The 26436-nt window shown below is 37.1% G+C and overlaps 1 protein-coding gene across 15 annotated transcripts in view; it reads right to left on the bottom strand.

Moving 5' to 3' along the window:
* Nucleotides 1-1394: 1394 nt before the first annotated feature.
* LARP1B (La ribonucleoprotein 1B) overlaps nt 1395-26436 on the bottom strand; it is a 35515-nt gene continuing 10473 nt past the window's right edge. For 3 of the 15 annotated variants that reach the window (XM_067297708.1, XM_067297714.1, XM_067297715.1), the window contains 16 exons: nt 25274-25454; nt 23581-23727; nt 21980-22135; nt 21570-21738; nt 17639-17783; nt 15973-16147; nt 15009-15181; nt 14142-14513; nt 12257-12380; nt 9977-10188; nt 9461-9567; nt 8734-8894; nt 8145-8289; nt 5488-5597; nt 5134-5261; nt 1395-3328 (listed from right to left, as the gene is read on the bottom strand). In XM_067297708.1, the coding sequence (XP_067153809.1) occupies nt 3083-3328; nt 5134-5261; nt 5488-5597; nt 8145-8289; nt 8734-8894; nt 9461-9567; nt 9977-10188; nt 12257-12380; nt 14142-14513; nt 15009-15181; nt 15973-16147; nt 17639-17783; nt 21570-21738; nt 21980-22135; nt 23581-23727; nt 25274-25454 (2751 nt within the window). In that variant the 3' untranslated portion in view covers nt 1395-3082. The other 12 variants (XM_013951543.2, XM_067297716.1, XM_067297712.1 and 9 more) reach the window with 11 other exon arrangements.

Here is a 26436-nt window from a genome sequence, read left to right as displayed (position 1 = left end):
AGAGAAGAAAGCTGCTAAGAATTCAGGCACAGCATTGCTGTGGGATTTCCCAGTGAAAGAACTTCAGCTAACATTTGGCCTCTTCCTCAGTCTGGAAGTGACAGTGTAGTTTGTCAGCTCAGAGTACAGCAGTGATGCCTGAAGCAAAGTCTGTGCACAGCACAGGCTCCTATGAATACCAGCTGGTTCTTGTTTATTCTAGTGCCTTCTCATAGACTATGGATAAAGCACTCCAAGGTGCATCACCCACAGAAGCCCAAACCCCCATTAAACTGTGGGAGCATCAGTCACAGTGCAGATGGGGTACTGCTGCTCATTATAAGAAAAAATAGGTCTCCATCAAGAACAAGCGAGGTCTCAGTTCTTCCCTTCTCTCCCTAAAAAGCCTTTAAAATCCAGTATTTTGGGCATAACTAAAGAAAAATCCTTAGGCATAGTATGGTTTTGAAAAATTAGTACAGTCATTTCCTAGCAGAAGAAAGAGAAAGGAAGACAAACCTGAACTAAAGTCCTTAATATGAACACAGAATTTCTAGACACATGAAAGGTGTGAAGCTTGCTAAATATTTAGTAAGAGACTACTCTTAAGACTGGTTATATTCTAAGAGATACAAATTGAAGGTTGGATTAAATGGACATAAAGACAACAGAAAGGATGCTGGACACTTCTACATGCACATTCAAAGACAAATTTATAGCCCTGCAACAGATATGCCAGATAGTGGAAGGTGTGTAACCACTTGGAGTCATGTAGTGAAACCAGTTTGTTGGTCAGCAAAATCTTTTGGTTTTATTCTGAAATTAGATGTTTTCATTCTCAGCTCAGGGTGGCAAACAGTAGCAAGGTAACTGTGATTCTTTTTAGCAGTCTGCAAGGGCAGCAAGGAGGGAAGGAGCAACATCAGGCCCCTGGGAAGTTGAAGGGGATATTCCTAAAGCTAGCCAGAGCTGCAAACAGGCTTAGGTGATCTTACCCACCTAAATAAAAGGACACTGTTTAAGCAACTAGCCCTGCAGAAGTCTGATAACAGGACAGACAGCAGAGAAGGTATTCATTGCCTTTTGCCTATAGCCATATTCATCATTTGTCAGATTTTGCTTTGAAAAATACCCAGTCATATGAAAAATCAATATCAAACAAAGCAAGCTGTCTCACATTCCAAGAACCCACTTCAGTCTTTAAACCGCCAGCTTCCCTAATGCACCAGAGGGAACAGAAGTTCACATGCAAGCCTGCAGCCTTAGACTCTTACAAGGTTTTCTTCTTCACACTTCAAAAAAATGAAGTTGATAACACAACACTTAGGGGTCTTTTTTGTATTTTTATAAAATTTGTAAAGATATCACAAAATTACACACACACAAAGCTAAATATGCACGTTTCAATGAAAAAGTGAAAGGACATATTTTAGGTCTATTACTTGTATATACAATTTCAATTCAAATTTACATTTGCATCATTTTCTTGGATAGTAAGAGCACAGATCAAATACAGGATACAGATGCGTAACTTCAGCACCTCTAAAAGATGCTACTTAAAACATTTGTATGTGTTAGTTCGTTTTCTGTTTCAATAGGCCACTCCTAAAAGGCTCATGTTTTTTTACTGAAACTGTACTAACAGCTGGGAAGGCCACTGCTAATATATGTTCATTTACAACACAAACATTCATAATTTGTTCCACTGAGATTCACAAGACAATGACTGAAAAATTAATGGACTTGATTTGTAACAACTTCTGAAATCTGATACAAATTGAGAACTCCATATATGGCTGTTCAGTCAGGACACCTTTGAGGATTAAGGCATTGGTGTTAGACATAACTTCTAGTAAGTTAACTTAACTGCAGAAAAGCCTTCAGTTAACTGTAAACTAATAACAAAAAGCTGAAGTTATTATTCTTACCTACCTTTGGAAGAGATAATTTATGCACTCAGTTCTTTTGAGTTTTCTAAATCAAAGTAATGAAGTTAATATGAAATTACAAGATACAAACATCCCTATCTTTCAGCTACAGAAATAAATTTGTATTCAAGTAACTTACATTCAGTGAAATTATTTTTAGACCTGTTTGAAATTATTTACTCTTAGCTAGAGCAATTTAAAAGTAGAATGTCATTCAAATATTGCAAAATAAAGCAAAAATACAAGTTTAAAAGGAATAGTCTCCCTCCAAACTAAATTTTATTAGTTGAAACAGGGGAAAAAAAATCTTTTAAGAAGTTATACCTCTGCTGTTAGAGTACTTGACAACCATAAAAAAATTCAAATCAAGAAACCTCTCAAAGTATTTTGGATAGTTTGCTATTTTAACAACCTGCACAAACTGCAGACACTGTATGTTAATTTAAGAGTGCACAATCAACAGATCCATTTTCCCCTGTATTTTACTGTTGCTTACGTTCATATTAAGAACCAGTACTGATGAAAGCGTCTGTAAAACTATCCCAGTTACATCCAAACTCCATACTTAAAATACTAACTATGGAGGCCCTGGAAAAAAAAAAAAAAAAAGAAACTAATGTCTTTAAATAGAATCCAGAAATGCAGTTTTATATAGCAGCACGTTCTTGTGTGCTTTTACACAAAAGATACGTACTTTTTAAAGTTACTTATTCAGAAGCAAACCAATCACATATATCCTTCCTTTACATTTAAAATTATATATATATAATCTTTGTGGCTTTGATAAAATACAAATAACGTGAAAATCTGGGTAGAGAAAGCACAGTAAATAAAATGGATATATCATACCTTTTTTAAGAAACATGAGCTGAAATGTAAGGCATCCCCAAAGTATTTTTTGCATATGTAAGGAATGCAGTTTTTGTAAACAGAAGCTTGAGGAAAGCAATACTGAAGACAAAGAATCTTCCCTAGGATCTTTCTGATGATCCCAAAACCAAGAACAACCCTCCCAAGGTAAGTGTTTTAGAACTTAATCTTGTGAAAGAGAAAAATGCAATCCTTTGTCTTCCCAGACATTTTTAATCACATATTAGATTGGTGCCCCTTGAAGATCTCCACATTAAAATAATGATGTAAAAGTTGATTCGCAAGGGCACCAGCTTGCCTTAAGTCTATTTCTCTGGTATGTCACTTTCTATTGATTTTGTGGCAAGGTTGTTCTGGCATAGGCTGGCAATGGGCTCTTGTACGGTATTCCCACAGGTAACATTTCCCAGCGCATGGGACTGATGGGCTGCCGTGGGTTTAGCTGCAAGAAGCATTTTAGAAGAAGAATTAGACTGATGTCTGCGACGACCCACATCCTCACCTGTTGCAGCAGAGGATCTCTTTCTGCCACATTCTTCACTAACAGGAGGCTGAAAAACATTGGTAGCTGGTTAAGATTTTTCTGTAAGACCAGGTATTTACCTTTCCACTTACTTAAAGCATCAAAAGAAGATGTTTTTCAATTAGGCCCTTAATTTGGCATGCAGCAAATAAAATCTCTGTGAGGACAACGGCTCTCTCAGTTCAGTAAAAAAACCTGCCTGCTGAACAATAACTATCTGCCAAATTCCTAAACATAGTAGTGTAGAAGGCATCTGTCTCACTAGGTGACAAATAAAGCTGTGTAGTGAGTAGAAAAATCCTTCCAAATCCAGTTTTATTAGCATTTCATATTATTAAAACAGTAAAGACTTCCCTGATATATTTTTTGCTATTTACTGTATTTCATTAGACAATGAAAATGGATTAACATTTTTTATGTTCTCACCACCATACCTCAGCACCTACTTTAGTTTTCAAAAGAATGTCTAGAACAAAACAATGACTTTTTCATTTGAATTTTTGTTTTAATCATACTAACTTTCTGGTGATTGACAGGATTTGTAAAGCCTTGTCTTTGTGAAATGAAGTAAGCTTCTGAAACTGGGTAGCTGGGTAGATGAGGGGAGAGCAGTGGATGTTGTCTACCTTGACTTCAGCAAGGCTTTTGACACTGTCTCCCATAACATCCTCATAGACAAGCTCAGGAAGTGTGGGCTAGATGAGTGGACAGTGAGGTGGATTGAGAACTGGCTGAATGGCAGAGCTCAGAGGGTTGTGATCAGCGGCACAGAGTCTAGTTGGAGGCCTGTAGCTAGCGGTGTCCCCCAGGGGTCAGTACTGGGTCCAGACTTGTTCAACTTCTTCATCAATGACCTGGATGAAGGGACAGAGTGCACCCTCAGCAAGTTTGCTGACGATACAAAACTGGGAGGAGTGGCCGATACACCAGAGGGCTGTGCTGCCATTCAGAGAGACCTGGACAGGCTGGAGAGGTGGGCGGAGAGGAACCTCATGAAGTTCAACAAAGGCAAGTGCAGGGTCCTGCACCTGGGGAAGAATAACCCCATGCACCAGTACAGGTTGGGGGTTGACCTGCTGGAAAGCAGCTCTGCGGAGAAGGACCTGGGAGTGCTGGTGGACACCAAGTTAAGCATGAGGCAGCAATGTGCCCTTGTGGCCAAGAAGGCCAATGGTATCCTGGGGTGCATCAGGAAGAGTGTTGCCAGCAAGTCGAGGGAGGTGATTCTCCCCCTCTCCTCAGCCCTGGTGAGGCCACATCTGGAGTGCTGCGTCCAGTTCTGGGCTCCCCAGTACAAGAGGGATGTGGCAGTACTGGAGCAAGTCCAGCGAAGGGCTACAAAGATGATTAGGGGACTGGAGCATCTCTCATATGAGGAAAGACTGAGAGAGCTGGGCCTGTTCAGTCTGGAGAAGGCTGGGGGGGGGGGGGTCTTATCAATGTGTATAAATATCTGAAGGGAGGGTGTCAAGAGGATGGGACCAGACTCTTTTCAGTGGTGCCCAGTGACAGGACAAGGAGGCAACAGACACAAACTGCAACACAGGAAGGTCTGTCTGAACAAGAGAAAAAACTACTTTACTGTGATGGTAACAGAGCACTGGAACAGGTTGCCCAGAGAGGTTGTGGAGTCTCCATCTTTGGAGATATTCAAAAGCTGTCTGGACACAATCCTGGGCAATGTGCTCTAGGTGATCCCGCTTGAGCAGGGGGGTTGGACTAGATGATCTCCAGAGGTCCCTTCCAACCTCGGCCATTCTGTGAAACGCTTTACCTTGCTGCAGTAACATTCACACAGCAAACAGTTCATTTAAAATGGGCCTTGAAACTTACATCAACTCTGAAGTCCTCCAGTTTCTTGAATTTACTGAGGTATTCTTGTAGTTTGGGATCAATGGCTGGAGTCTTGTACTGAGAGTATTTTAGATAAGCCCAAAATTTTTCCAGTCCATATAGCTGACCTAATAGCAGAAAAAGATGATTTTATAAAATTACAAAGTTGGGTTTAATTAAATACCTAATTGTTCACTGGTAACTACATATTTAAGAGAATTATAAGCTAAAAGGAACATGAAAAAACAAACTGATCTTGGTTGATCTTACATAACAAGTCAGTGCTAAAGACTTGGGATTACCTCTCAACTAAAGTTACTATGGTGTGAGCAATGACTGGCCTATGATAATTACCAGCTTCATAGTCCCTCTTTGTTTCTGCTTGGAAATCCTTGAAGATTCCTTGCCTGAATTTCTTCTCTAGGCCATAGCTGTAAAATCTAAACAAGCATTCCAATCCATACCTGCAAGAACAAATAAGTATGGAAAACTTACGCATACACTTGTAATTCCTCAAGAAGATGCAAATTTTCAGTCTTACTCCTTGCATTTATTAAGTGCCATAGTTTCATGCTTCCCCACTCACCGAAACACTTCCTTTTCCCATCAGCTTTTATTAACCTATTGTTCTGAAACAGTTATAATAACCAAAACTGATTTATGAAAACTAGATTTCTCACAACAGTTTCAGCTTATGTACTATGCACACTATACACATATACAAAATGGAAGACAAATGCTTTCATGTTTCTGATATGTTTGTATACATGAATAGTTTCAATATAAAAACTGCCACAATGGGTCAGACCAAAGGTCAGTCTAATCCATCATCAGTGGCCAAAAATAGATGCATAGGGAAGAGACGTAAGGGCAGAGCTTGGTAATCTTTCAACCTCTCCAGGCTCACAGCCCAGGCTTCTGGCTCACTGTTAGTAACATGCTGGCTTTGGCTGCCCTGCTGTTGCTAGACCCCCCCCTTGGCACTCTGGCACACAATACTCAACAGCAAGGAGCTTCACAGCTCCAGCACTTCAGCAAAAATGACCTCCCGTTGTTTGTTTTGAATCTGGCTTGTCCTAGCTTCATTTCATGCCCATCAGCTCTTGTAACAGACAGTAAACAATTGATCTCAATATACCCTGCTCTCCAGGCTGCTGTCTTACACACCTAAATCATTCACTCCTGACGTCACCTCTCCTCTAAGCTGAGAAGCCTTAGCTAACTTCATTACACTTTATACAGAAGCTGGTCCCTATCCTTCATCAGCTTGGTTGCCATACTCAGAACTTTTTCCAACTCTACCCATACTTTGAAGTGAGGAAAGGCACTGAAAACTGTTGCTAAAAGTTCATCACTCTCCCTTATTACTGGTTCCCTTCCACTTCTGCACCCAATGCTTTGCAAAGTAATCTGAATTCTTAGCAGGTCAGTACAAGTATGTAGTCTGACTTGGGCAGCCAGGTGAAGATAAACAAAAAAAAGAAACCAGAAATGCTTTTCTAAGTAAGCTGGCCCAGGCAGAATGTTGTTTTGCTATGACTCTCAGTACCTAAGCTACCTGCTAAATTTCTGTATAATGTTGAATTGTATCACACACAAGTGCACCTTTAATTCTATTTGATTGCTGATTTCATTCAGTCAAAGGATGACGGACAGTATTATGAACATATGAAATAAAGTGAAATTGGGAACCTCTAAAGTCATGGTTTGACCTAGATAATCAATACAGCTTTGAGGAACATTTGATTTGGAGAATTTCCATGTATTAGTTCCAATTTCCTATAAAAAAAGCTGAAGTCCTGTGGGGTCTAAAAATCATTCCTAGGCTCTCATAACGAAATCTGCCAGGTCTAGAACTACATGTACCTTCTTTTCCTGAAAGTGAGAATTGGACTGGATAGAGAAAAATGTGTGTTATTTTTACTACACTGGGCAACACATAGGCAGCATCTGTCAAAAACCAAAGACTTAAGGGTTTTTTTGCTTTTGTTTTTTAATTTTTTGTACCTTGTGTTGGCTTGCTCTAAAGTCCATCACTGAACAATCCCTTGCAAATTTGCTAAACTTCCATTCCATACCACCCACTTATCAGATGGTATCGTTTTTTCTCATTTTTAATGACAGCCCGATGTGCTAGTGGCATTTATTTGAAACACTGTTCTGAAAGATCAAATAGACAAAAAACAATATTTTTTCTGGAAGAATCTAGATCAACTTCCCTTTAGTATACCATGCCCTATACTTTTGGCAAAGATAGGGCCATAAAAATGAATATAGCTAGGACCTCCTTCTGTTCTACAGTTCATCTGCTGTCATCTTAGTCCCCTAAGAGCTTTCTGAAATTTCTCCTGGTAAACGTATCCTTGGATGATTACAGAGCATAAACACAGCTCTGAACAGAGATACAAAAATTTTATTTAAGCCACCTCTGCAACCTGGGGACCATTACTACGCATTCTCAGGAAACATATCCAAACTTCAGGCCTCAGTTGGCATTCAAAATGTTGAGCTACCTTGTCTCTTTGGTCAAGAGAAATAGAGGGGAAAGAAAAGGGAACAGTGGGTGGAAAGAGGGAAGAAAAATGACAGAGCTAAATGGGAAGTAATAATTTTCATTTTGGTCATTTTTCCAGTATTTTTGGAAGGCAAGCAGCTTTTTGAACAAGTCTAATGAGGTTAGGAATCTCCTGACTTACAGAAGTAAAATCTTACAGGTACAGTAGAGTTGACTTGTCACAATCAACAAGTCGAAGTTGTCATACAGCTCTGATTTCATAGAATTTAAGGCAAATTATAAGTAAGGAAATATTACATGTTCAGCTATTTATCTGCAAAGGATAAATATATAAAAAACAGATTTTTGGTATTAAAATAACTTGCGGAGACTACTGTTTTGAAGATGCTATAGAGTCAAAGCTAATACTAAAAACCATTCACTTCAGATATATATAAACTTCATAATGATTAGTAAGAACTCAAATGGTTCTTAACTTCCAGTAAAAAATTAATACCTGTAGTGTTCTTTTGCATCATCCAGAGCAAGTTGTCTGAATTCTTCATACATCTTCTTGTTAAAGTGATCTCTGAGAAAAAAGGACCAGAAACGAAAAAGTGTGTTCATTTCTTGGGAATGGCCAATTCCCAACCGTTTCCTTTCTGAAGAAAAAAACAAAACAAAACATAAAGCTATTTTTAATTTTATAAGTTGAATTTTTTTCAAATGCTTTTTCATTAGTAGTACACACACAAGCTCTTCAAGTAGTGCAAGTTTAAACTTTCCAAAAATATTTTAATATTTTAATAATAATTTCAGGTTTGAAATTAAGTTTGATACTTAATAAAGTAGCTCCTCTTAAGTACACTATTTGTCTAACCACAAATATTAATGCAGAAAAGGTTGTTGCAAAGTGCTGAAGGTTTTGAATACTGTCAGGGAATTTGAAGTTATATGGAAAGCAGGGTTCATAAAATATAAAAGTAAGTTTTGTTATCCTTTCTTAGAAAAAAATTAAGAATGAGGACCAATACAGAGAAAACTAATATCAGGTAACAGGTGATAACTTCCAGCTAAAATTTTAGGAAATGCATCTCGTGTCTTACCCATTAGACATCTTCGACGGTATTTGTGGTACACCTGTTGCGTAAAGCCATTTTCCTTTAACAGTTCATGGGAAGGATGCTGAAACTTTGGAAGAGAATTTGGGGTACACTCGTAACCTCCTGCTAATGGAGCTACTTCTGAAGGTGAAGCATTGGAACTGCTGAAGATAAAACAAACATTTCTGTCCTATAAACACTGTGTTACTTCAGAATCAATGTTTTCAACCATTCTGCTCTACACATGAGCTATCAGAAGAGTGTAATCTTCTGATAGCTACTACAATGTGTGCCTGGGTTCCCAGTCATCCTTTTGAGGGTGCGCCTCAAGAAAATCAATTTCTGTGCTAATGTTTCAAAAAACAGGCAGTTTTGGATGATGATAATTAAACGTTACTGTAATGCATGATTTTACAAGACTACTTAGAGGCAAAGGAAGTCACTGAAGTGAACATCAGTACCTCAAGTAATATTAATGCTATTACATCATAAATCAACAAAGAACACTGAGTATAGTCGAGTTAGCATACTTCCAAATGGCCTTATATTCTTTTCATTCTCTTGATATCTTAAGTTTTCTTCTTTGGCCTGTTTGTATTTCCTCCATCACTGTTTCTTGCTTCCATTGTATTTATAAAATTATTATTACAGTCAATTTCTCCATTAGCGGTAAGAACTAATTACCTTGCAAAAAAATTTCTATGATCAGAAGGAAAAAAAAAAAAATTACCTCACAGAGGCAGTTCTTGGCCTGTGGTCTCTGGAATCCATCACCCAACCAACATGACATTCTAATGGTGGGTTTGTACTGTGTCGTGTTTTTCTTTTTCTTGGAGTCTAAGAAAATAAATTAAGTATTTATTTCCCTATCTTGATTTCACTCATTTCTCCCTCTCAAAACAAAGATCTAAAAGTTTTATATTGTATATTACAGCTTATGAAGTCACAAAACTCCAGCTTCATAACCTAAAGATTAACCTTATCTAACAAATTCAAAAGCTTTAGACATTACACTTTTTCCACCATGGACTCTTAAGAAATGTTATAGACAAAACTCAGATATCATTTTGTAGAAACAAAAAAAGAACGAATATGGTAAATGGTCTGAAGATAAAACAACAATAACAAAAAAGAATTTGTTTCTTTTTTTGCCTTTTCTTTCTTGTCACATTATCTGAACAGACAGAAGAGTTTTACAGGCTTACATTTTATGCTTTTAAAAAAACATTAAAGTTTTTGTGTTTACCTTTACGTCAATGGATCTTGCCTCTTTAACAACAGGATAGAACCTTGGTGTTTTGCTGGGATCCTGTAACCGGGGGGTGCGAGGTGTCCGTGGGGTGAATGCAGGATAAACGTGGGGAGAGTCTGGAACTGCTGTTGGCAGTGATCGAGCCAGTGGTGCTGCTGGAGGTACTTCAACACCAACCAGTTTACAAGCCTGCTCATCTGTTAAATCTGCAAGTGGGAAAGAAAAAAAATAAATAAATAAAAGGAAAAAAGAAAAAAGCAAACTATGAGAATGCACACCAAAAAAAACCCAAAACAAAACCACACATCCCCCCACAACCATACCTCACTCGCTTTCAATTAGCATTTAAAAGACATAAAATCTCTGAAAGAGATTTGCCAACATTGATAATCTAATATCAGTATGAATTTAAAAACTTTGTTTCTAAAAGCTTCCATTAAATCAACTCACCGAAAAATATCTACTTAAAAAAGGATTAATAGTCACCACCCATGAACTTTCCTACTTCTAGGCTAGATCCAACTCCTGCCTAGATCACTATGTTCAATTTACTAAAATGGTTTTGTTAAGTAAACGAAGGATTCCCAAGGTTTAGAGAAAAAGCCTTTAATATTAGAGATAGCTAGGAAAGGTTAGGCTGCAGTATTACAGAAATAGCAGTGAATCAGTGACAACAGAAGCAGGGGGAAAATAGCATAAACCTGAGAAAAGCTTTCTAAAAAAATAGTGAAAAAAACTGATGACATTCCCTCAGAGCTTCTATAAATACTTATTTATAAAAGAAACATTGGTAGAATTAAAATACATCATCACTGATGCATGCTGGCTGCTGTCTTTCATACTGTTTCTCCTGAGCTTAACTCAGTGTTGTCTTTCAGTGCAGTGACAGCCAACTGTGTCTTACCCATTCTGCATGCCATTCAAAATTTGCTCACACATTATTATTTTGATAATTGCGATTATAAAATGTATTTTAAAACCTGCAACAAAAGGCCTATAAATCCAGTCATAGCAGCACTTTTTCCTAAGCATTAATATATATTTAAAAGCTTTACTAATTTTAGTCTTAAGATTTACCTGTTTATTTTTCAAGGTAATCCTGATAATTTTAAGAATTTGCTCTTCTTTCCTTTAAGAGCCAATTACTCCTCCCATAGTACGCAACACACCAGTAAAACCTTTCCTTGCTTAGACCTAACTGCAAAAGGCAAATATTTCCCTACTACCAACTGCTCCCACCTCTACAAAGCAACACACCATCCCCAGAGTTTTCCGGCCCCCTGGCTGGGGCAGAAGCACCCCCCGGCCCCCTCTTCTGCTCCCCCCCCTGACGATCACTTCCAGCCTCTGGGGCTCAGCACGGCCCCACAGACGGTTGTGGCAGCAGGCCTGAGGGGAGCAGGAGCAGAAAGTTTCAAAGTTTTTGAAAGAAACTTAAGATTTCAGAAGCCTAAGCTCCCCTAATATTTAGTCTCCTAAAGGCCTGCATCGCTTTAGGTCAACTACATCCTTCCCAAGAAGAGAACCGAATCAACAAAAGTACTTGGCATACAAGCAGTACAGGTGGACTGCTCAAAATGATGCAATAAATGTTTCAGGATGCCTTTGTCCAAACATTTAAATCCTCCTCTTACCAGCTTCTCTGTTTTTCAGTTTTATAAATTCTTGTGTATTTACAATAGCAAAGTAATGGAAAATAAACATTTGTGAGAAAGTGTAACTACACTCTTGCTTTTCTGGGAGGTGGTGGGGCCTTATTTTTAAACTATTGTAAAGGCATTACAGCATACATCCTAGTAAATGTTGATAGCACTTAAGAAATATGTCAAAAGATAAGATTTGGACATTGTGACTTATCAGGAATGTTATGATACAAGTAGAAAATTCTTCTCATCTCGCTTCCTCCTCTCCCTGTTCTCCATAAATATACTGGTATCTAGAAAACATTTCATAACTACTACTTTACACATTGTAATGATAAGTTACACAAAAGGCACCTGATGTTGATATCCAGTAACAACAAAACAGAGGAACACTGCCTATTGATACTCACACATATCCTGCAAAGTACTGAAAGGAATTTGTATCAGCTGTCCTCTAATGCAATGGAAACTACAATACTGATAAACAACTGACAATTTTGCAAAGAAAAAGCTCCTCAGACTGCTGACAGAACCCAAATTAAAACAGTACAAAAGGCAGAAAAGTTAAAAAAATATATATGAAATGTTTCTTTATTTCTGGGATTCTAAAGATCAAATACATATCGTTTACCTTTCTGTAACTTTGAGGGCACTGGAGGAACTTCTTGGGTTGGATCAGCAATCGGCTCGGGTGCAAGATTATCAAATTCTTCCTTACTAATGAGATTTAGTTTCTTAAAGTTTTCAATCTCTTGCTGAATTAGAGAAGACAAATTGTAAACACAAAGCATGATAAGGGGAATGGCTGAATTTTGTAAAAGAAAAAAAAGCAAGCTGGAATTCACACACAACTAACCATATACACAGCCAGTACAGATTTCTTGCAACTTTTAAAGAAGATGGAAGGAGTCCTTAGCACACATTTTAAAAAAGCTGTCATAAACAACATAGTATATAACTTTCTAATACAATTTAGACTGCATTAGCTATAAGAAACAATTATGCCAACAAATGGGCAAGTGGAAGCAGATGAGGCCATCTACATGCGATTTTTCATAGAAGACTGAGACCCTGCCCCTTGCAAGACCTCTGCCAAGTCCAAAACCATCTTCCTTCTGCAGCGAGCATGCCAAGGAAGGTGCTACCAATTTCGGAGAGCAGAAGGAGATGCCTCCCTTCATTCCTCAGCCAACATCAAAAGAAAAGCCAGTACATGTAAATAAAGTGCTCAGCTATATTTTTTTAAACTTAACTTTTTTTTTAACTCAAACTGGGAAAGAGCTGAATTTTCCAAGATGAGTGGCAGCATCTCAAATCATTCATGTCCCTACCCAAGTGAAAGTGTGGGGTGGGATGTATGTGCACATGCAGTGTGCATGAAAAATCTTGTTTAAATCATGGTCAAGAACATCACACCACCACACACATACACACAAAAATATTTTCTCTTGCTAGGTACTATTGCCCACTGTCCTCTTCCGGTTTGCTGTTTTTCTCTTGGGCAGCTTCCTCTGTAATAAAAACTCCACATTTTGAATTCTACCTTTATTTCTTGTCCCTATTCTCAACATTTCTGTCTTTGTCTGCTCCTTTTTGTACCCACATGTTCCACTGTCCTTTAAACTACTTTCCCTTTTTCCCCTACAACCCACCACTGTCCTTATGCACAAAGCCCCTTCCCCATACCACTTACTGTTTAGAAAACTTTGTATTTCTGTACACTTAGTATATGATAGCGATACAGTGGTGCTGTCTACAAAATTGCCACTCTGTGGGTTCACTCGCACAAAAGACATTATTTTTAATAAACGAAGAGCAGTGAGTGACAGGACTGCAGAATTCTCCAGAGGCCCTGTACCTACAAAGTGCTGAAGTTTACTAACCTGCTGCCAATTTTACAGCTGCTTGGTATAAAAATCACATAAAGCTGTCAATCTCCTCTCAAAGTTTTGAAAGCCTCAAAGTTACAGGCCTGTATACAAGCTAGGAATTAAAAGGATTTCTATAATAAGACAAGATGTGTAATCTGAAATTTCATTTACTCACAGAGCTATCATTCTGACAAGCTACAAGGTGAACAAAACCTGAAAATAACACAGTAACTTTTAAGGAGTTTATCTTCCTCTTTTTTATCTTATCCCCCAAATATGCCCCCTTTCCAATATCAGGGATTTGCAAATACTATTAAACAAGCTATTCTTAGAACAAGAAAATACTGAAAAAGTTGAACTATCGCCAAACCATTAATTTTTTTTTTTTTTTTTTTTAATATTCATTCACTGGTTTTGGTCTGAATCTGTGACAGAATGAAAATTTGCTAGTTCTACTTTCAACTGCTTACAATATCATCAAAATAAAGAGAATTCAATAGACACCTAAAATCAACTACTGCTGTCAACTTTCTTTCAAAAATTTGTAGCAAATACAAATACACCTAAGATAACTGAAGTTAATTTTAGAATACATTTGGACATGGTTTTAAGGCATGGTTTAAGATCAAAAATTAAGATAATTACCTTCATAGTAGTGTCATTTTCACTCTGTTCCATCCACAAATCCTGTTCATAATAATATAAACCATCATTAATAACTTTAGCAAGTTCTGATGTAATTTTTGCACGGGATACATGGTTGCCAGTACGATCGCCACCAGGATGTTTTCTCATATATGGTGGTGTCTGTGTTACAATCAAAATCTTGTTTATGTCCTGATCATCAATTTCATAATCTGAATCGCTGTCTGACCAATCAGTAAATTTATTCTTACGACCTTGAATTTGTTCCATCTCTTCATCAAACAAAAAATCAAGTTCCTCTTGTTCTTGTTCTTCTGAAGGTGGGGGTGGCTGTTGTTGATTTGATGTTTGATCAGATGTAGGAACACATTCCTAAATAAGAAAAGGGGATGCATTTTATATTTGGATAGTGAAATTACCCAAATGGGAGACAAATGGAACATTATAGGACATTTCAAATAAATGAATGTATGGGAATTAGAAACAATATAGCCACTTTCAAATATTTATTAAGCTTACAAAGGAGTAAATTACTGTTCTAAGTAATTCTACCAAAAGCTTTTAGGACAATTCTCAACACACATGACAATAGATTTTTCAATAATGAACAGGTTCAGCTGTCCCTCAGCACGAAAAAAAGATGTATTTCCTTTTCACTTTACTGAGTCTTGGATCAGGACTTTAAATGCACCTAATTATTCTAAGTCTGGATAGAGTGAGAACTGAACACACTAACTGTATTGCACTATTAAGCATCACAGATATTACAGTGTGAAAGACATTTTACAGTATATCCCAAAAGTAGGCAAACAATAGAAAAGATTTTGCATTTTAATTTAAACATAATCAAAAGTTGTTTGATTTTACCTTTGGTTTGACCGTGGATGGACGATGCTTCTTTTTCACTTCTATCCAAGGTTCAGAGTCCAAATCAGGCAAACTTGTAGACAATCCTTTAGACATTGTCTGAAAATTACTTGTGTCAGTGTTTTCCTTTGGACTCAGTGGGCTGCCCGTTCTTGGAGAACTTGGTGCAGACTCTAACATTGGAAGACAGTAGTTCAGTTCCTCTTTTTTATTGCTCCATTATTTTTTCCTATAACTGCAGCTACCATTCTTCTATCTCCATAGTTAAATCTAACATTGATCAGCAGAATTTTTTTTTCATTTTTAGGAAATTACTTCTTACTGTTCACTCAACATTTTAGGGAAAGATCAGTTTTTGGGAACTTATTTACATGAGAAGTGTCTCAAACAGTCTGAGAGAAATTATCCGTTATTCAGAAGACAAGAATAGCATCATAAAGGACGTTTGCTCCACACCACCCTCCAACTCTATGGATGGGTGCCTAACTTGGTCTGCATTCTTCCCATTTACTTCCTGCCAACAGTGGGGTTTTTTTGTTCGTTTGTCTGTTTTAAGATTTACTTGCCAAGGATTGTCAGCAAACAAAGCCATCTCCCTATTAATAATATGAATGAAATCCCCATCCAAAACCAGGATGCACCAAATAGAGAGTTAACTTTCAGCTGCTACCAAAATGAACACAATTTTATGACTAACTTAAAACAACTAATCATATTATATTAACAATAAAGGATTGTAATCCATCATATCCTATTCCGGAGAATGCTCACAGCCATAAAAGACATTTTTATCTACTGTCACATCAGCCACATGAACTGGCAATTGCAAGGCTGACAGTTGTATCAGCTGAATAAAGCATAACCAAATGTACAGCGTGTGCTAGGAAATCAGTATCATGAACATCATTTCCTAAGTTAGACACACATCCCTAAACTTATGTTTCTATAAAATAAAATCCTTTACCAGTATGCGAGCCAAAAATTTGGCCTGGTATGAATTCTGGACAGTTGATGAGCTGAGAAAAGTCAGTCCGTGGCAGATTACGTGGAGGAGGACCTGGAATTGGCCACTTTTCTGGATCAACCCTTTTCCTTATCTTCTGATCCACAATTTCAACTTCCGTACTGTCCTGTAGGGCCTGTGTCATAAGCATATTACAACTTTAAAATGTTACATATCCAGCACCATTCTCTCCACGGACACAAGATAATCATCTCTTTACACAGTAATTCAGAAAGGAATCTGAACTTCTGTGCTTGTTCCCCCAAATCACTCCCCGTTCTTTGCAATACAAGTGTAGCTTAGCTTTTCCTTCCTAAGACATCCATTCAAAAAATTTTCACTGGATCAAGTATCGCCCCCCCCCCCCCAAATTTTCAATCTCTTCCTTGTGTCAGGGCACCAAACCCCTTTCCCTCACCTTCCTAGCCATATTGCTGCCTCTCCAAATCAAACATCAACCCCTGCATTCCTCTTCCTTTTTCTCCTTTGTTCTAAAGCAGGCTAACAGCCCCAATGCAAGTATTCATCCTGTCTGATGTTACACAGAGACCGATACAGAAAGTAAGATCCTGAGACACTCCACACTGGGACATGCCAAAGATCATAGGGAGAAAGAAGAGTTTATCCTTCTTCAGAGCAAAGAATTGCTCACTAGTCAGCACAGTGCATGTGAGGACTTCTAGTCTAACAAGGATATATGCATTTCTGAAGTAGCAAGGGAACTCTTACATTAAGAAAGACATTTTAGACTGTCTCTTAGATAAGGAGGAAACAAATAGTTTCATGGTCAAAAATGAAATTTGCTTGGACTTGCTAAAAGACTTCATAGGGGAAACTGGGTATAAAATCTAACATACACTTAAACAGTAAGTCCAAGAGTGATCCAAGATCAGTACTCTGGGGTTGCTCGTGACAGTGTTTTCTGGGGGGGTAGCTCCACCTTTCCAGGGGGGCCACTGCTGACGGAAGCTACTATCTCCACTAATTCATTTAATTCATTCAGTAATGCCAAGCACACTGTATTATGCAGTGAACAGAAGAGTGCCTTTATTATGCCTTTATCAGCACTTTATCCTGTACACCTTTATCAAGGTGCACATACAAACACCTTGCGTGAGTGTCAAAGACCACACTTCTCTCAACTTCTGGCAGTTTTTCCCTCAGATTCAAAACAGGATCCTGAAAAGTGCAGCAGTGAGTAGAACTTATTCTATACACTGGCACATATCAGGATTCTTAAAAGAAAAACAAAGTAAACTTAGTGTAGTATACTAAATTAATGGCCCTGTAATCTTTCAGATATAGCTTTCAGTTTATTTACAAGCATGAATGGAAGAACAGACATCTATAATGGCTGCCCTTTACCATCTCTTCCTTTTGTAGCCTCTCTCAGAATGTTTAGAAAAAATAAAAGAAAGCACTTCCTGTAGCATTCTGCCCACAGTTCCAGTAAAACAGGAAGAAATACATTAAAAAAAACAAAAACAAACTTTTCCATTTACAGCCTATTTAGTGGATTCTTGTCATTGCAAACAAATTTTTCTTGACAGACTTATCATTAAATTTAAGTGACAGCACAAAATTAAACTAAGCAAATTTCTACATGCATACTTTTGAATTACTTTACCTCCAAAATGAGCGCAGCATTTGTAGTCAAAGCTTGCACCCGATGGAAGCCAGCAATCAATGAAATGGGCAAAAATCCTTGCTGGTCCATCTTTCTCCTCAGAAAGAAGTCTCTTTCCAAATTTTCTGTGCTGAAATAGTACTCACTGGAGAGAGATACATGCAAATATGAGCCTACTATAGGTTGAAGAAGATCCTAAAATAGTAACCTAGATATTCCTTGTTAAAGTTCTCCATTTAAACTGAGCATGCTTTGTTATCAACAAAAGTGTTCTTTCAACAGGTTTGTTATTATAGGAAAGAGTTACAGAACAGCATGCGTACTCAGTATGTTAGCAGTGACTTACGATCCTGTATCAACATTCGCATATATGAACTGCATAAGGAAAATCTATGCTCAATTTATCTTTCACCCCTCACCCTCCTTTACTTACATGAACAGAAGGAAACAATATTCTCTTAGCCTCCATATAAATGAAGGACAGCTACTGCTTACAGTCAGAGTGTAAGTTACTTCTCACATAGTGGTATCAGTGCACCTTCACCTTGAGCTATATATTTTCTTTTCCTGGTTTCCAGTACATTAGAAGGTTTGAACATCCTATCTGAGTTTTGAGGCACATATGCATTCTGAATCATACTTAAAGCATGCTTGTGGGAAGATAAGAAAACAAAAATAACTAATTTTGTATTTTTCATGAAACTTGGCCAAAAGGGACAACAGTTCATGGAGAAAAGTAAAGTCTAAAAAAATAAATTATATTTAGCAGATAAAGAAGAGGACCACTTCAGGAATCTGACAATATCACAGAAAGAGAGAGATGAGGGACAAAGAAGTAACAGAAAGGCAAATCTTCTTAAACAACAAAGCTGAAGTTACAGAAAGGCAAATCTTAAACAATGAAGTTGCTGTATGAAATGGTCCTGGTGTCAAGATGTTTCGTACTAAGTGAAGCAAAACAGAAAGGAATTCAAATCATGATCTGTCATACAAAGCAACGGAACCAGAAGACATCCTATGAAAAGGAACGGAAAAACAATTTGACTATGATGACTAAAAACTAGGCCTTTCAAAGTTTGCACATCATACCATGAGTTTGCATATTAAATCCAATACTACTCCCTGTCAGGTTCAGAAAAACACAGGCAGTAAGGAATTTAATGAAGATCAATTAAAATTCCATGGCAAAGAAATAGGTGTAGTGCATAATAAGAGAAGAGAGCATCAAAACGCTGAGGAAAAGAAAGAAAGAAAAAAGACATGCAAATATAAATGAAGTTAATTTTAATTTCAAAGCATAAAATGCTAAGAGTCTCCACTGAAGTTGGGCTCAAGGACAAAGCTATCAAAAGGAGAGCACTGTGATGCCATCATTGACCCAAGGAGAAGCTTGATACTGTTCCTCTCTAAAACTTTTGGTAGCTAAAGAAATTTGAAGCAAAAGCTCTCGATAAGAAATTCTCAGCTCCAAAATAGAATGAATACAAAAGCCTCAAAGTTGGACAATAAGACATATGACAAATGAAACCACTCCTGGTAAATCGGAGCAACCAGAGAAGAGAATAAGGCTTTCAGAGAATTAAGCTCCTATTCAGAGCTAAGTAAACTGATCAGTGAAGCAACTACGCACAAAGAGGAGCCAGGTTTCTTTCAAGAATACTCTATATACTGTTCTGAAATGCTATGTTCCTCTTCCTCTCCCAGTCTAGAAGATAAACAAGTACAAAAGCCATATACCAACACTTTGCTAATGCTACCTTTACAATTATTCAGTAAAGGTAAAACCTTGTAATGATTCACCTAGTTAAAAACTCCACAAACAGGAATGGATAATGACTGAACTTGACTCAAACTGCCTCATCTGATGTCCATCACTCTAGAGAAAGGAATTTGAAAGACCATTAATGATAAATGAAGACAACGCACAAGTTTGCTCCACGTAGAGGGACAAATCTGAAACCTCCCCAGTGTTTTTTCTTTCTCATTTTCCCCAGTCTTTTAACTTATTTTTTAATTGATGCAGACTTGAATGCACAACTAGAGTTTATTTTGTTTTGTTTGTTTTTTAAGAAGATGAATTCAATAGAGTTCTACTCTATTGTGTATGTATGTTACAAACTGAAGAGTTCCTAAGCACTGAGACACTTTTCAGGCCAACTATTTCAAACTGTAACTAAAAGCATTGAAGATATTTTTAAGTGTAATACAAATATTCCTCTTTCTTCACATATCAAAAGCTGGTTCTTGGGACAAAAACTGCTTGACAGTGTCTTGCTTACTGTAATTACAAATCAATTCAGTTGGATGCAGTTTCCAAGATTTTTCCTATTAAGCTGGTAAACAGTTCTAAAATTCATCAATACACTAGGACTCAGAACAATCTTACTCCTCTAACATATCCTCATTTATCTTGGACTCTGTAAGGAACTCTGAGAGCTAGCAGTTCTATGTAGCTTTATTTTGTATTTGCTTTCTTCTTTGACATATTCACTTCAACATTTTATAACCAAATTATGAAAGACAGACAAAACCATCTCCTTTTTGAAGCTAGTAATAGGCAACTGATGAATAAACTTGGTTTCCCATCACTTTCTTAATGTGATAAAAGAAGTGACTAGGTAACAAAACCACCATTTTTTCAAAAGGAGTATAAAAACTGTGAAGTTATGTTCTAAACCTGCTCAAGAATCTCTCTCGTGAAAAGCAAACTACATAATCCAAGCATCTTAGGAGTCTCCATCAGATAAGCAACCAATGACTCTGTGTAACCAGCCATGCTAAGTCTTTTATTGACACCTGCCAACCTCTTGTTGCTAAAATAAAATACAAATATAATCAGAAGTCAGATGTGACCAATGCTGTAACTGACATTTTCTCAGCAGAGGGGGACATCATCATGTCCTACCTTAGAAGGTCTGGATTCTACACTGCATGCCCAGAAATCTGGCCAACAGTGGAGTGTCTGTGCTCCTCCCTCACTTGTCTGAGGACAGTGCAGGCCGATTATCCTGACATGGGGGTACATGTCCACTGTCAGGTCTCATAGGGGCCTGGCAGCAAGAGTAACAAAAAAGACTGCAATAGAAGTTTTGAAGTTGATAGCCACATGTCAGATACTTTCTGCCCTTAAAGAGGCTTTTTTCTTCCTTTTGCGTCAACTGTAACAAAAGAAGCAAGAATAAAATAATCAAGTTGCTTTATGGAATACAAGGGCAATAAAAAACCACCACAAAGGCATCACAGAAATGCCACTGCAAGTACAGAAGATGAAACATCTGCCAGTGGTGGAAACTGTCTTTTTAAAATGAGCTAGTGGGTTCCAGGCCCTTTTTTGACACGCCTCATGGAGATAATCAGTCTTCTAGATGTTTTCTCATTCCCTAATGGTGTACACGAGAAAGCAAATATTTCAGATTATTGAAAAATCAAGTATCATTGCAAAACTTTTCCCTTTCAGTTAGCTGTTTCAGGTGAAGCACTCTGAAAACATAAAACTAACAAGACTTCTCAAAGTGAAATTGAGAGCAAATAAGGGAAACCTCTAGCTACATTACCCAGAAAAGAGCTTTACAGGCAAACAGACTAACAGTACTCAAAAACACAAGCATATCCAATCTCAGCCACATGACAACATAAAAAGAGGGCTAGGTACCATAAATAAAGCAGGTATATGAATTAGAGCCAGACTACAGCACAAGATGCAGAACAGCTTCCTTAAAATTTCTACTTCCCAATCACCCATTTTTTCCACCTCCGTAGTGAATAAATTCAGACAGACATATACTGGTAATAGCCAAATCAAAAAGTTAAATTGAAGTGTCTTAATCTTCATCAGTATATGGATGATAAGGATTAAACACTGTTTGAAATAAGTTATTTTATCTTAAATGGATCTCTTTAAAAATATATGTACATTAAGCAGTCTACTTACATTTGACGTTTAATATATTCTTTGAGAAGTGCTTCATCCACAGAATACATTTGCACTCCTGTTCCATCATCATAATAATACATCATACTAGTGTTAAGCTCAGGTTGAAATGGTTGGTCAGTTCTTTCACCATATAGTTCCTGACAACCAACTGAATATTCAAAGTTTACTTCAAAATAAAGAAGAAAACAGAATAAAAATGATTAAAAATATTGAAGTTCAGCATACAAATATTTTAAGATATACACATGATACACACTGCTACTTACTGTTGGAATTCAGCATCTGATTTCAAAATATCTCAAGCTACTTAACTACATAAAGTAACAGGATATAGTTTTTGAGACAACTCCTATTTCACGTGTAAACCTTAATATTAAATAGTTTTAAAATTTTTGCTAAACACCTACTTCTTTGCATACTTCTAGGGTTTCCTCTGCCTCGTCCTCTTCCTCTGCCTCGTCCTCTTCCTCTGCCCCTGGAGGACCCTCGAACACTGCCACCCTCACTTCTCACGCTGCACACTTCGTCATGATCATCTCTCTTGTCTCTATCACGACACCAATCTTTAAGACAAAAAAGCATAATACTTGCAATCATAATTAAATATCACAGTATAACTGAGTAATCTCATATTTATTCCTGGGTATTAACCATAAAACATTCCACAGAAAAGCATACATCACTTTTTGGATGTTCAGAAAGGTTGAAGGAAATGACACTGCAGAATATATGATTAGCCTCAAAGCGTCCCTCAAGGACTACTGTTGTATTTAAGCCTGAAACAAGTTTTTTTTTATTTACTGCTCTTTGGAAACATTGGCTGTTTAGAGATTTTACACTCTTTCACACTGGAACTAGTCTTGAATCACTACAGCCTTGAGGCAGAGTTCATTCTACAAGTTTCCATTCATTTGATCATAGAATTCCTGAGAAATATATTCTGGAGAAAAGTGATGCACTAGTAAAAATTTCCAGTCCCCTTTCTATCCCTCGCATGCCCAGATCAAACCTATGTACCAATATTCCTAAAATGATATCACAAATCTGATCTCAGTAGTGTCTAGCACCAATTATTATGCTGAGCAAACACTTAAATTGTTAATGCATATTGCAATTCTAAAACTGAAATGCAAATATATAAACAAAAGAGCTACACACAGACTAAGATTTCTGCCTTCTGACAAACAGCATTCAGAACATCCAAAGATGTTATTTTACCATACAGAATTATTCAGAAGCAGTACCAGCTGTTGCCCATTTCCCCCTCCATTGTGCTAGTGATTACTTTTGGTGGGACCATGCTGAGAAACAAGACCCACAACTGATGGAATTGGTCCAACTTAAAAGAAAAAACAACATCAGGAGAATTGCCAAAACAAAATTCAGTGAAGTTCCATAAGCAATTGCGCTGGTAGCAACAAGCTGTGGGAACAGGAGTAGAGCAGGACAAAGCAGGCATGTTATGAAGGTATTACCATAACTTTCTGCACTGTGAAACTGTGGCCCAAGACACAGCAGGTAGCTATGAGGAGAAAAATACAAGGCTCTGGTTCAGAGCATCAGCACACACTGTAAAGATAGACTGTTCCCAAGCTCAGTTACTCAGCAGAATCAAGAACCGAGACATTACAACTCTGACAAGTTTGTTAAGAGGTTCAAAAAAATCTGATAGTAAGTATTTAAACACAGCTTTCTAATGGAACATTTATTTATTAAACTACAATACAATTTATTTATTTATATATGTAGGTCATTGGCAAATACTGACGCTAGCTTTTCTAGTGTTGGCAAAGTCAAGTTTCAACACGAACAGCCAATCTAATGCCTACTTATGTGGTATTATCCATGAGGGTGGTGGAACAGGGAGGGAAGAGCATCATAGCACTTTCAGCATATCTGGTCCCTACTATGCTTTGTTTGAGCTGACGCTAATGTTCAATCAACAAGTTTCAAGTTACCCTTCATTTGCCATAATTAAGAAGAACCAAAGAGATTGAAAACTACTTACTTCTCATCTCATTACATCTGTTGTTATGAGATACTATTAACTTGTTTGTTTCCAGCTGAGATCTTGAGCTAGTTCGAGAGCCTGGTCCTTCTTGACTATCTGGCTTTACATCATCCAAATGAAGTGGCACCCATTTCTGCCTGTTACCTTAAAAAAATAAATATTGCTCTTAACTGTAGGATTACTTGAGGATTCAGCTCTCTAAAAGATTCTAGATAATTCTTCTTCTAAAACTAGTAACAGTTTATGTCCAAAAGTTTTAAACTTCTCCCAGTTTCTACGTCAAAATTTTAAGATATCACAAATGACTAAACAATAAGAAATACAGTAAACAAGAACATCTCAAACTGAAAGATAACTTTACCTGAGCTTTACACACACTAACTGAAGGTGAGCTTTTTTATTTTAATGTATTTTCAAATGTAAGCTCCATTACCAGGAATTTACAGCCATTTAAGTGTCAAATATATATGTGCGTGTGTGTATATATTTGACACTTAAATGGCTGTAAATTCCTGGTAATGGAGCTTACATTTGAAAATACATTTTTTTTTATATATATACACACATATAGTAAATTCGTTACTTACATAAATAATCTCACATCTTGCATATGAAATGTAAAGGTGAAAATCAACACACCAGGTTAACCACTAAAACAAAGATTTCAATCACAGACCATGAACATCTTCCTGAGAGCTCATTTAGTGGTACAATATTTTTATCTCAAGATACTCGGATTAAATTCATTCATGTATAACAAAAAAACTACCAAAGCTCTATTTTGTTGTAGGCTGACCTAAAGTATCTACTGACCATAATCTTAATGATGATGCTTGCTATTCTATACTTCATAGGTATTGTAGGTGCCATACTTTTTGTAGCCATGAAATATAATAAATGCATAAAATGTGTTAGCCACAGTGGGGGGGAAAACAGCTTATATTCCTGAGCTGTTTGACTTGTAAATTTCAACTTAGATTGAAAAAATTAAAAGCTACATTGATTAAGCAATACAGAATTTTTCTTAAAAACAACCAAAAAACAAAAAACACACACATAGCAAGATTAACAAATCTGAACAACAAAGATCTTTAGTACCTGAAGAAACATGGGCAGGGAAACACAAAACAAACAGCTGATGGCAGCTTTATCTTAAACTATCCAGTCTCCTCAAGTTCATTGACCAAATAAGATACAAAGTTTGATTCCTATTTTTAATATGACAGATTGAATAAGGAGGAAATGAAAACCTTAGCTTAGTTTTTAAGAGATCTCTTTAATGTGCAAGTTAGCAGTAAAATATTAAAATTAAAATGATGACATGGTAACAAAAATATACTTTAAAAAATAACTTAAATGAACACAGTGCAATTTATTTAGTAGAATAAAGAGGTGGAAGGCAGTAATGGTTTGAACTACTATGCTAAAATTTTCCAGAGTTTGTCTGTCAGAGCTCCACATCACATCAGCAGGACATGAGCTGCTTTTTCCCCAGAACTTCCTGTTTGATTAAACGCAACACTCCAAAATCTAAGAAAGGAAGCCAGTTTTAAGCTTCCTAATACAAAACAAAATATCCGGTTATCATGTAGAAAATGGAAAACAAAAAGTTTCATCAAGTCATTCAACTGGAATTAATGTAACTGTATCACTGCTGTAGTACTGCATTATACATAGCACCCAGACTGACCTTTTTTCCTTTGATTATTAGTTTGAGCTTCATCTTTGCTAATACTGTCTCCTGGACCATCTGGCTTTGCCTCCAGGTTGTCTTTGATTTCATTATTGCTTTTTCTATCAGATTTCTCCTCCTTTTCTTTTCTGTTTATTGGCTTCTTACTGTGGTTTGTGGTCTTACTCTGCAAAAGATGCTGATAATTATTTCTGATTGTATTCCTGATGACAGCAAAAGTTACAAAGTCCCTTTACCTATTAAAAATGCCTTGCCTTTATTATCAGTTCATCTCAACCTCTTCAAGAGGGTGAGCTTTCAGAACTGTGTTGCTTTGTAAAGCCTCATTTTAAATACTTCTGTTTTCTATTCTCTACTTGTTCTGCAAGACTATGAAAAGAATTCAAGTAAAAAAATATCTTTTTTTAACTGAAGATGTAGAATTGCAGGATGCACAATAATCATATTTCAAAATAGAAATTTATTTTATAGGAAAGAAAAAAAGTGTTACTTACTAATAACTACTATTCAGACTATCTTTAAAAAGCTGTGCTTACAGAACACTGCATGATGAATCAGAAACTCACATGATGCTGTACAATCTCACCAGAAGCCAAATGTTCATGTAAACCTTAAGGAGCCAAGGGTCTTAACTCTGTCAATTCTGTTTCATTAAATCAGAACATGAACCAAAGACCAGAGGACGCAGAGGTATTTGGGCAGATCAGAGACGTGAACAGCATGTTTGCAATGTTAATTTAGGTGTAACAGCTTAATTTTAAGAACCTCTGGATCTGCATTTCTGGAATTTCAGTATTTAGACACGTCACTCCAATCTTCAGAAAAGGTAAGGAGGAGGATCCAGGGAACTGCGGGCCAGTCAGCTTCACCTCGATCACTGGGAAGGTTATGGAGCAGCTAATCCTGTACAGCATTTCCAAGGACATGAAGGACAAGAAGGGGATCAGGAGTAGTGAGCACAAATTCACAAAGGGGAAATCATGCTTAACAAACCTGATAGCCTTCTATGAGGGAATGACTGGCTGGGTAGATGAGGGGAGAGCAGTGGATGCTGTCTACCTTGACTTCAGGTAGCATTTTGACACTGCCTCCCATAACATCCTCACAGACAAACTCAGGAAGTGCAGACTAGGTGAGCAGGCAGTGAGGTGGATTGAGAA

Source organism: Apteryx mantelli, chromosome 5, assembly GCF_036417845.1.
Source record: "Apteryx mantelli isolate bAptMan1 chromosome 5, bAptMan1.hap1, whole genome shotgun sequence".
NCBI classification, from domain to species: domain Eukaryota; kingdom Metazoa; phylum Chordata; class Aves; order Apterygiformes; family Apterygidae; genus Apteryx; species Apteryx mantelli.
This window is presented reverse-complemented; position numbering and strand designations above follow the sequence as displayed.